The sequence below is a fragment of the Hibiscus syriacus genome, unplaced genomic scaffold, assembly GCF_006381635.1.
Source record: "Hibiscus syriacus cultivar Baekdansim isolate YM2019G1 unplaced genomic scaffold, ASM638163v2 tig00110429_pilon, whole genome shotgun sequence".
Lineage (NCBI taxonomy): Eukaryota > Viridiplantae > Streptophyta > Magnoliopsida > Malvales > Malvaceae > Hibiscus > Hibiscus syriacus.
The window spans coordinates 6206247-6219176 of NW_024062733.1; the positions used below are offsets into that span (position 1 = coordinate 6206247).

At 35.4% G+C, this 12930-nt stretch overlaps 1 protein-coding gene across 1 annotated transcript; it reads right to left on the minus strand.

Annotated features, from left to right (window-relative positions):
- Positions 1-310: 310 nt before the first annotated feature.
- Positions 311-1616, minus strand: LOC120125005 (PTI1-like tyrosine-protein kinase At3g15890). The gene is made up of 4 exons (XM_039143530.1): positions 1561-1616; positions 1339-1483; positions 975-1237; positions 311-878 (listed from the first exon to the last, which is right to left on the minus strand). The coding sequence occupies exons 1-4, from the start codon at positions 1614-1616 to the stop codon at positions 311-313; spliced, it is 1032 nt and encodes a 343-aa protein (XP_038999461.1).
- Positions 1617-12930: the final 11314 nt, after the last annotated feature.

A 12930-nucleotide genomic window follows, 5' to 3' on the forward strand; every position in this document is an offset into this window, starting at 1 on the left:
CAACTGATATTACTATTTTTCATCTGAAGTTCGAATCCATCCTTTAATCATTAAAAAGATAAAAAACCATAACATATAAAGAGAATGCAATAAACTAACATTTTCTTACAAATTATACACAAAAGGAAACAAATAAATTGGACATTTTCTTAAAAAGGACGTTTTTATCGATGTAAATTACAAGTTTCTTCACTTGAGAGTTTATTAAGTTTAGTCAGATCATAAAGACAACAATTTTTTTCGTTGTTGATGCATTACCAAGATCAAAGCTGTTTTTCACGAGCCCTTTTCTGCTTTAAATCAGATTGTGTTATTCTAAAACCTTCGTTCCATCATGTCCGCTTTCCTCAAGCACATGTTCAATATTGGTCACCTCTTTTCTTCTCTCAACGTCACCCCTTAGCCACTCCACTACTTCCAACATGCTAGGCCGATTCTCCGGTTTACCGTCGGTGCATCTCAATGCCACCATCACCGCCGACTTAAGCTGGGCTCGATCAAATTTCCCCTTCAACCTCGGATCTGCAATTCGATTAAATGCACCCTTTTGTACATATGGGGTAACCCATTGCACTATGTCACGTTTCACACCAGTAGGAAGTTTCTCCAATGGTTTCTTTGCACTAATGATCTCTAGAAGCAAAATGCCGAAACTATACACATCACAACTCTCGGAAACTTTTCCCCACATTGCATATTCAGGCGCCAAATATCCGAGAGTTCCCTTCACCCTAGTCGTCATATGCGTAACGCCGTCCGGTATTAGCTTTGCAAACCCGAAATCAGCAACTTTTGCTTCGAAGTTTTCATCTAAAAGAACATTGCTGGCCTTTATATCTCTGTGTATTATATGAGGATTGGCCTCATGATGCAAGTACCTTAAGGTCACATTTTAAAAAGAAAACATAAGTAAATTTGGACGGCCTCACATCAATATCAAACCATACAATAGGAAAAGGTTGAGCAATACTTACGCAAGACCTTCGGCCGAACCGACGGCAATGCGCATCCTACGGGACCAATCGAGAAGGCAGTCGGTGGCGAGTTGGCCATGCAGATGAGTTGTTAAACTATGGTTAGGCATGTAATCATAGACTATTAATTTTTCGTCCCTACTCGCATAAAATCCTCTCAACCCTAATAGATTCTTATGCCTCGCCCTCCCAAGAATCTCTACTTCCACGGTAAACTCCATCTCTGCCTTTGCACTCATCGCCTTCAGTCGTTTTACTGCAATCTGCAACACCATGTTTGCTACATATAAATTAACAACAAAAACACACTATACATCTACCATTAAGATAAAAGACATGTGATTATATGAATATGATGAATTGCCTCGACGCCTTTACTTGTACGACCCCAATATACGCTTCCGAATCCGCCTTCGCCGATCTTATTATCGTTATGGAAGTTGTTTGTTGCATGTACAATCTCCTTGAGAGTATATATTTCCCAAGGGAAATCCCTGCTCTTATTCTCGCTGTATGCAAAACAAAAGAATTACAAAAGAAAAAAAAAACAAAGATTCAATAAGCAATACCAAATTGAAAAGCTTACCTGATCTGATCTTGAACCTTACAGGGGCAACAACAGCATAAACGTCTCCAGTTCATAGTTTCTGATCAAAAAAACAAATTGAAAAGGCTGAGTATACAAATAAATTAAGGATTGGAGATATCCGAAGAAGAAGAAAAGCTTCGTGCAGTGAAGACAAAAGGTAGCCTAGGAAGAACAAGACGAGGCATTGAGTTTTATTATAAATAATGAAGGCCACAACAAAGACAAACTAGCCTAATAAATCCATTCAAAAATGGAATCACTCAATTGATATTATTTTTTGTCAATTTGAGAATGGACTATACTTTGAGATCAAATCAAATACAAAAAAAATTACGGCAGAATCGACGAATTTTATTTCGAAATAATGGTAAGAAGAAACCCTACCTTTACATCAACCAAGATTCCATTATTTTAAAGAAAACATAATTTAAAACAATGTTAAAAATATGGTAGATAAAGCGACTTTTAAATTCAAAAGTGGTAGGCTGCATAATGGCCATGAGCAAGTCTTTTTTCTATTCAACAAGTAAAATATGTGACGTATCTCTTAATTTTTTTTACTTAAAAATAATGTGAAGATACTCATTTTTTTTCATTTAAATATTATTTATATTATTATTATTATTATTATTATTATTATTATTATTATTATTATTATATTATTATATATTATTATATGTATTATTATTATTATTAAAAAATTTACAAGCCAAAATCCCAGGCCCAACCAGAATCGGCCCAGACCCAAAAGGAAACTCTAAACCAATTTAGGGTTTCAGCTAGGGTTTCTAAACCCTAGCACTACTGCTGATGCCGCCTCCAGAAGTCCTCAGCCACCGCCGTTGGTTCCAGAAGGCCACACGTCCGTTGCCTACACTCCACCAATGCCACGAAGCCTCCCCGAAGAAGCCTCCAGAAGCTCTGCTGCCACAACCCCGACCGTCCACGTCGCCTCTATGGTGAGTCACCAGCATAGCTTTGGTGACTCACCGGGCCTTTCATCCTTAGGACCGGTCCGAGACAAGCGCCGGTGGTGGCTATAAAAGCCACCACCCAAACCTGCAAACGAAAAAAAAAAAACAGAGACGGCAACCAATAACCAGCAAAAACAGAGGAACCCAACAGAAAAAAGAGAAAAAAAGAAACAAGAAAAAGCAAGCAAACCAGCAACCACAAACAAAAAAAAACAAGGAGAAAACGAAGAGAACTTACCGGGGAAGACAACGCCGTGATCGGAGTCACCACCGGCCTCCAAACGTCACCAACAACCTTCGAAAACCGAAGGTATTTTCTTAGATTTGCTCCGATCGGGAGCTATTTAGGAGAAAAGAGCACTGGAACCGTCCTTAGGACGGTCCGATCTACATAGTAGTGTAAAAATAAAATTTTTCAGCCACCGGATGCGGTGGACGGCGGTGAGAATCACGGCGGCAGACGGCTGTCGTCCGGTGACCGGCTTCCCTCTGATGAGGGAAGCTAGAGAGAGGCGAGAGAATTCTTCTCTCTCAGTTAGAGAGAGAAGAGAAAGGAAAGAAATGAAGATGCTGGCCCTTCTTGCCAGCCGGTTGAGGGATATATACCCCTTCCCAAACGACGCCGTTTAGGGGAGGGGTATATCCGTAATTTCCTTTTGGCTAAACCCTTTCCGTAACCATCTTAATTTTGTAACATTCCATTTTAGTCACTAAATCAATTTATAATCCTTTTAATTCGGTTCTTTAATTTTAATTTTATTTATTTTAGTCCTTTGTATTAAAATAATATATTTAGGGTAAATAACAGATTTAGTCCGTTAATTTTAATAATTAATATTTTAATCTGAATAGTATGTTTTAGTTTATTTTAATCTAATATCCGAATTTTATATAATTTTATTTTAGTCACTAAATTAATAAATAAGAAAATAGCATGTTTAATCCCTTTAATTTTGATTAATTATGAATTAGGTATTTAATTTTAATTTTACTATAATTTAGTCATTAATTTTAAATATTTTCATTTATTTTACTACTTTTAAATATATAGTTCTAATGGTATTTTCATTGTTTTAATTTTACTTGTTTATATATTTAAATATTATTTTATATAGTCATATAAATATATATAATAAATAATAATTTATATTTATTTTTTAAATTATTTTAATATTTATTTATTTATTTTTCAATATCGAAGAAAAGGGCAATCTTAATACAATTGGATGTCCTATTCAGGTATTTTAAAATTAAATATTATAAAAAATTTTATTTAAATTATTATATTAATATTTATTAATATCGAAGAAAAGAACTGTCTTTAGACACCTAGAAGTCATTTTCTGATATTTCTAAATAAATAAATATTTTATTTATAAATATATATAAATTATTTTTTTCTCTTTTTTCTCGTAATTATAATTTTGAAATAATAGGATTATAAATTAAATATATTTTGAATTTTTAAATTTCTAATAATAGAGACAATTTATAATTAAAAAGTACCAATTTTGGGCGTTGTAGGGGTGCTAATCCTTCCCTAAACGTAATCGACCACGAATCCCTTTTTATTATTAAAAAGAAATAATTTTTGGTTATAAACGCAGATCAGTTCATCTTTTAACTGATGTTTTCTTAAAAACTCTGTTAAAAAATAATTTTTAGGTATTCGACCTACCTGACCCAAAAGGCCGATGGCGACTCCCAAATTATTTTCAAAACCATTTATTCACATCAATTTTCCCGTCAAGTAAAAATTCGTGCTCGGACGAAAACCGGTTACGACAGCTTGGCGACTCCGCTGGGGACCGGTTAAACTTTAAAACCAATTATAAATTGTCTCTATTAATTATAAATTAAAAAATTCATATACTTGATTTATAATTCTTTCTTTTCAAATTTTTTATATATATTTATTATTTTATTTATATATTTTCTTATTAATATTTCATTTTATTTGCAAGTTATTTATTATTTCTGTTAGAGGTTTGAACATTTCTCCTCACACACAACACTTGCATTGCATAACATAAAGCTTTATAATTGAGTTTGTCCCTTTTAAGTGGGAGTGAAAGCGACGTCTTCGTGAGAATTTATTCTCCGTGTCAGGCATAGAGAAATGTATCCCCTCGAATTGAACTCGATCCACTTTAGTCTGTGATGGACTAGGATTGAGGGTTAGCAACCCAAGGGCACTAACAAGGACAATTCGGGTACCTTTATTCTTAGATCTGAAACCTTGCATATAATAAACCCTAGAAACCCTAGAAACCCTTCCGATCTGAAGCCATGCCGAAATTTTGTCCAAAATAGGTGTACACATAGGAGAAATGAATTCTAACTTTCCTTTTAATTTATTTATTTATTTTCTTACTGATTAAATTACATGTAAATTTAAATTATTTAAATTATGAAAAAGCATGTTTAAATAAAGATATTTAGGTAGATATTATTATTAAATTTCTTTATTATGTAAACTAATTCATTTCTTTTTGTGTGTTTTTTATTTTTTCTGTTTGCATAGCATCATACAGGATAAAAGGCATTGATCCTCGTGTTAATTGTCTCATTGGAAAGCCTTCATCCATGGATAAAAAGTGTTCAAATCAAATAATTCTAAACTCAGAAGTAAGACAGTGGGCTGAGGACTTACAAAGACAAGGAGGAGACAGTCTACAAGATGATTATGTATCAGACTTGGCCAGTTATGCTCCAGTTTCGCTAAAAAGAAATGACATGCAAGATTTGCGAAGCATTTGGGAAAGTTGGGACTCAAACAAAAAGTTGCAGTTTTATCAGACTTACGGAGACATCCCATATTTGCTCTATGTCGAAGTTGATGATGACTTACTTCGAGCCCTAATTCAATTCTGGAATCCAGGGTACAATTGCTTCACTCTCAATAAAGAGGACTTGGTCCCTACTATTGAAGAGTACACAACTTTGCTACATATAGAAGGGGCTTTGGAAAATCGAATTTATTCAAAGTCAATTAAAACTCAACCCTTTCGAGTTAAATTAGCAAAGATTGCCGGAGTACGAGAAGAATGGGTGGCATCCCGTACAAAACAAAAAGGCGAAAGCGAACGCATTGCTTGGACCAACATTAAAGAACTTATTCAGAGTCATCCAGACACTAAAGTATAATTCGATCTATTTGCTTTGGGTATGTATGGTATGGTCATCTTCCCAAAAGTATTGGGATATATTGAAGCTGCAGTAGTAGATTTATTTGAGCAACTACCAAAAAAGATTAATCCTGCTTCTGCAATTCTAGCAGAGACTCTCAGATCATTAAATGCTTGTAGAAAGCTAGGAGGTGGACGATTCTCAGTGTGTACCCAGTTGTTATATGTTTGGATCCGTAGCCATTTCTGGAGGACAGAAAAGGTTTCATACCGTTGCTTTAATACGGATTATTCACCATTAAAAGAATTTCTGGAGCAAGAATGGCCGAAAGAAATTAAGAAAGATATGTGGATTAATGCCTTTCGAAATCTGCAAAGCAATGACATTGTTTGGCGAGCCCCGTGGCAAATCCAAAAAGAATTCTTGTACAAATGTGGTGATTACAACTGGATAATGCTGCTCGGATTGTGGGGAGGAATTGGATATGCACCACTTCTGGTCATAAGACAGTATGAAGGTCGTCAATTTGTACCTGTCACCGCTGGATTACATTCATCTGAGTTCGCATTCCACAGCAAAAATTATAAAAGAAATATCATGGAAGCTTTTACAGCTTGGAAAAAAACTTTTTGTATCCGAGCTAAAGCAGCAAAAGAAATGCTAACTCCTGATTATGAGGAATGGAGATCTATCAGGAAAAATGAAAATATTCCTCTACCAGATCAAAATGAGGATATCTCTATGGAAGATCGCATTAAGGTGGTCCCATCAGAGATTGAAATCCTGAGAGCTGAGTTTGAAGCAGAAAGAGAAGGCTGGTCGAAAGAATTAGAGCAAATGAGACGAGATAAAGCTATGTTGGGTGTTGACATTGACTTTCATTCATCACAATGTGCAATGTTGAGAGAAAACAAAGAAAAAGTTGATGGTGAATTTAGAGCATTAAAGAAAAATTACCAGGAGTTATATAAATCCCGGAAAGCATCAGGACCAAGCCAGTCAACAGTACAGATGACCAGAGAATTGAACATCGAGAAAAGTCGAGTTGAAGATCTTAAAGGAAAGAATAGTCGTCTACTCAAAAGCCTTGAGAAAGGAAAGCAAAAAATGGAAGATTTTGAGGTTGACAGAAGAGAGTGAATTATAAAACACAAAGCTGAACACCGCGAGATCATGAATGAAATGCAAAAAGAAAGGGATCGAGCCAAAGATTTAGAAGAGATGAAGAATGACATCTTTGATAAATTTGAAGGTGAGGAAAATATCATGTTCAAGGGATTTGAATCTGAAATGAACCAGCTGATTGCCGAACTTGAAGTCAGAGGCCAAAAGATTGAAGAGTTCAATATTGAAAAAGAAAAATGGGAGCTGGAAAGAAAGAATTTCAACACCAAACTTGAGGTAGAGCAAGAAGTGGCTAGCAATTGGATGCAAAGATGCAGAAACAAGAATGTTCAAATCCAGAAGCTTAATCAAAGAACGCAAGAAGCACGAACAAAACTTGAAGAAGATCTGGATCAGTCTAGAAACAAAAATGCAGAGTTTAATGCTTACATTTTGCAACTTGAAGAGTCATTATTTCAAGAAAAATTTCGTCTAGGACTTAATGATCTCAAAGAAAGTAATAAAGAAAGTGCTTCACTGCGAAGACGCATTAGAGATCTTGAAAAAACTCTGTACAATTGCCAAGTCAGAATCACTGAGTTAGAGCAAACTCTTGAAGGAACTAATGAACAATGGCAAAAGTCAACTAATTTCTATGTAGAAATAAGTGAAGAAAGAAGTAATATGGTATTCGAAGCCATGGTACAAATGAGCGAAGTTGCTATATATGTTGGGGAACTAGCTGTTGAAGCTAAAATAATTGAGCATCAGGTTGATCCAGTTTCTAAGTTCGGAAAGAAGGTGTCATGGCTAATGAAAGAAATTATAGAGCTTAATAGGAAAGCTACGCCTTATCTGTAGTTATGAACTATTATAAAGAAACTTTTGTATGCCGATGAAAGTTGTTCTATGACAGTTAACTTTTTGGATCAATACCTTTTGCATACATGCATTTTGCATACATTCATTATTCATTGCATTATTTTATTTATGTATAATTTTTATTACTAAGATAAAATTCATTAATTAAAATTTGAAAAAATTTATAATAATATCAGAAGATTTTTCAATCGCAGTTATTCTGGCCAAAAGAGAAATACAACATCACTAAGGTACTAGACAAGCTACTAAGAGAATTATGGAGGATAAAATACAACGTATTGAGGAACAACATAATAAAGAACAAGCAGAAATGAGAATGAAGCTGGAGAAAATTGAAGCCAGTATTGCAAATTCACAAGACAACATGATGCAGAAAATATAAGACATGTTTAAAAGACAGACTATCATTGGAAAAATGCATGAAAATCATGTATCTTTCGACCAAGAACCTATGTATCCTTTAGGTTTTCCACCAGAACCAATTTATCACTCTGGTACTACACCTATACAAATCAATGCTCGCACATCAGTATTTCAAGAAGCCAAACCACATGAAAATCGACAAGTGGATCCTGCATCTTCAAGCAAAAATCCACTTATATCAGATGTGAAAATAGGGGATTTTAATACTGAGCATTTAATCCCATATTTGAATGAGCTGAATGAAAAAGAAAAAGTAAATGAAGAATTGACCAGACAAATCAAGAGCTTAGAAGAACGAATGAAATCCGTGGAAATAACTGAATCATTCTATGGGTTTGACGCTAGTGACTTGAGTTTGGTTCCAGACCTAATCCTCCCCATCAAGTTCAAAGCTCCCGAATTTGATAGATATGATGGTACCACATGCCCTTCATCCCACATTACTATGTTTTGTCGCAGAATGGCAGGATATGTGAAAGACGAGAAATTATTAATTCATTGCTTTCAAGATAGTTTGACAGGACCAACTTTAAAATGGTATACTCAATTGACCAAAGCCAACATTAGATCCTGGAAAGATCTGGCTAAAGCATTCTTAGAGCAGTATCGCCACGTAATAGACATGGTCCCTGATAGATAGACTCTCCAAAATTTGGAGAAAAAGAATAACGAAACGTTCAGACAGTATGCTCAGAGATGGCTTGACACGGCAGTACAGGTTTAACCACCTTTGTCAGGAAAAAAGGCCACAGTAATATTTGTCCATACATTGAAAGCTCCTTATTTAAATCATCTAATGGGGAATGCAACCAGAAATTTTGCAGATTTAGTCATTTCTAAAGAACTCATTGAAAATGTCTTGAAAAGTGGCAAAATTGAATCAAATGAGGGGTCTAGTTCCAAAAGACCTATGTACCAGAAAAAAGAGAATGAAATCAACAATGCAAATTCTTACAACAAGGATTCATCGAAAAGTGTTACAATAACCCAGCCAAGGGTTAAGAAAGAAGAAACAAACACTAATCGAGCAGAGTCCAGAGGATCTCGAAAGGAAAATGAAAGGTTGTCTTTTACACCTTTACCAGTACCATATGCTGAGATCTATGATTCGCTGTTAAAAGCAGATGTCATACGGCCCTATCCTTTGGTTCCCATGCAACCACCATTCCCTCCATGGTATGATGTAAAGGCACACTGTGTTTACCATGAAGGAATTACGGGCCATTCTATTGAAAATTGTTTGGCATTCAAAAGGGTGGTTCAAAATTTGATCAGCACTAGAAAGTTGGAATTCAATTCACCATCTACATCAAATCATCCATTGCCAAATCATGGAGATAAAAACATGAATGCAATTCAGGAAGAGAACAGAAAGAAAGCAAAAACTGACATTTCTGAAATTAAATCTCCTTTTGTTTGGGTATTCCAACAACTCTCTTTAGCCGGTATAATTCCACAACAATTCAGGCCAAAGCATAATGAAGGCAAGAATTATTGTGAATATCATCAAGAGAAGGGGCATGAAATTCAACTATGTCCTGAGTTTAGGGATTTGGTACAAAAATTGATGAATAGCAGAGAGATAGAATTCTTTGAAGAAAAACCAGGGAAAAAAGAAGATGATGTTTGCTCATCAGAGGATTCTAAACCCAGTCAAAGAAAAAATGATCATGTGATCATTAATGTGAAATCATCTACGGTGATTCCTGCACCAATAAAGCCGAAAGTAGTTATCACCACTCCTCTACCATTTCCATACAAAGATACTCGCAGAGTACCTTGGAATTATACTACCAATGTTTCAATGGTAGGAGGATTTGTTTCTCTAGAAAAAACAGAAGAAAAAGGACAGAGTCTGGGTTCGACGTCTGAAGTAGTGAGTGAAGTCGGATTCTTTACAAGAAGTGGGAGATGTTACTCTCCCGAAACATCCAATGCTTCAGAACAAGTGAAAGCAAAAGGAAAAGCCATGGTAATACCCCAAAAGGTATTTGATGATGAATCCCCTCCAGTATTCAATGAGCCTGTAACAGAAAAACAAGCTCAAGAATTTTTGAAATTCCTGAAACATAGTGAGTATAGTGTGGTTGAACAACTACACAAATAACAAGCGAGAATTTCTATTCTTGATCTATTGATGAATTCAGAAGCACATAGAAATGCTTTGATGAGAATGCTCAATCAAACATTTATCCCTGAAGATATATCCATCAATAAACTTGACAGAATTGTGGGACATATAGCCGCTGACAATTACATAACGTTCACGGATGATGAAATACCTGAAGGCGGAATGGGGTCAGTAAAAGCTTTGAATATCACTACACATTGTCATGGTCATGTTTTGCCAGGAGTATTGATTGACAATGGATCTGCTCTCAACTTGATGCCTCTAGTCACACTTCAAAGAATGCCTGTGGATAAATCACACATGAAGAGCTATCAGAATGTAGTACGAGCCTTTGATGGTACTCAAAAAGAGGTGCTTGGGAAAATGGAAATACCGTTGTTAATCGGACCAGTCGTGTACAATATTGACTTTGTGGTGATGGACATCCACCCTACATATAATTGTTTATTAGGGAGGCCATGGATTCATTCAGCAGGAGCCGTTCCTTCTTCATTACATCAGAAATTGAAATTTGTTGTTGATGGACAACTAATATGCGTAGGAGCTGAAGAAGAAATCATTGCGTCTATAACAAGTGATGTTCCATATATTGAAACCAATGATGATGCTCTTGAATGTTCTTTCCGAGCTCTTGAATTTGTCAATGCAACCTTTATTGCAGAAGGAAGCAAAATGCCACATCCCAGATTATCTGATTGCACCAAGATGACGGTACGACAAACTTTAGGCATCGGAGCTAAAGCTGAGAAAGGTTTAGGAAAAAATCTTCAAGGGATTTCAGTTCCTGTAAGTATAAAGATGAAGAAAGATCGTTTTGGGCTTGGATTTAAGCCCAATTTTCAGCAAAAGAACAAAGAGATGAAAAGAAGGTGTGAAGACAGAAAGGCAAAATTGAAAGGGGAAGAAATCCTTTGGAAACACATGTCTTTCCCACAATTGAAGACCACATTCAGATCAGGGGGAACAATTAATGTAGAACAACAGCTTGTTGAGGCCTTTAAAGAAGAAAAGTTGACGAAAGATCAAAGCATAGTTGAAGAAGCTATGAATGGATTATTTATCAACATGATCATGAATGACAACAAGACTGGCAAATACTTGGATAGGATTCGCCCATGTTTTCCTGGAAAACACTCAACAATTGGACCACTGAAGACCTTCCTATAGTTTTTAATATTAATGCAGAGTAATATTCAGAACTAATCTTTATGTTTAGCTCAAAAGTATGAAAACTTTTTGTTATCTTGTAAAGGAAATTAGGTTGAATATAAGAAATTTTCTTTAAAATTTTCAGATGTCAATCATTCTTTACATTTTCTTACATTTTTACATTTATTTATTTCATAAATTTACTATATTTCTTTCGGAAATATGTCCGACTTAAAATTGCAGGTGTCACAACTTTAATAGCATGTTTATTCCTAAATTTAATCAAGAGATAAATTTAGAGCAGCCCATATGTCTGGAAGAAATCAATGGGTGTGAGGATGAACTACAATGTGATGTTCCTACTGAATTATTAAGATTGGTAGAAAAAGAAGACAAACAAATTCTACCCCACAAAGAAGAGATTGAAACTGTGAATCTGGGAACAGATGAAGAAATGAAAGAGGTGAAAATTGGTACTACTCTGACAATCCAGATAAAACAAGAATTGATAAATCTTCTTCAAGAGTTCAAAGATATCTTCGCCTGGTCTTATCAAGATATGTCTGGTTTGAGTACAAATATAGTGTTGCATAAGCTTCCAATCAATCCAGAATATAAACCGGTCTAACAAAAGCTCAGGCAAATGAGGCCAGAAATGTTGTTGCAGATCAAAGAGGAAGTGATGAAACAGATCAATGCAGGTTTCCTACAGGCAGCCAAATACCCAGAATGGGTAGCCAACATTGTTCCCGTACCAAAAAAAATGGGAAAGTTTGAATGTGTGTGGATTACAGAGATCTCAACAAAGCTAGTTCGAAAGATAGCTTTCCATTACCCCACATAGACACCTTGGTGGACAATACTGCAGGACACGCATGGTTTTCATTTATGGATGGCTTTTCAGGATACAATCAGATAAAAATGAATCCTGAAGACATGGAAAAAACAACATTTGTAACCAAGTGGGGCACATTCTGCTATAAAGTGATGCCATTTGGATTGAAAAATGCAGGGGCAACGTATCAAAGAGCAATGGTAACTTTGTTTCATGACATGATGTACAAAGAGATTGAAGTATATGTAGATGACATGATTGCTAAATCCCGAACTGAAGAAGAACATATTCAAAATCTGAGAAAGCTTTTCCAGAGATTGAGGAAGTATCAATTAAAGCTCAACCCCGCTAAATGCACTTTTGGGGTAACTTCCGGGAAACTTTTGGGATTTGTGGTCAGCAAAAAAGGAATCGAGATTGATCCAGATAAAGTAAAAGCAATTCAAGATCTTCCACCACCCAATACAAAAGAAGAAGTTCGAGGCTTTTTGGGAAGATTAAATTATATATCTCGGTTCATTTCTCAATTAACTGACAAATGTGATCCAGTGTTCAAATTACTTCGAAAGAACAATCCTGAAGTCTGGAATGATGAATGTCAAGAAACTTTGGATATTATTAAGAAATATTTATCCAATGCCCCCATTTTAGTATCACCAATGCCTGATAGACCGTTAATTCTCTACTTGACGGTCTTTGAAAATTCGATGGGATGTGTACTAGGACAGCTTGATGAATCT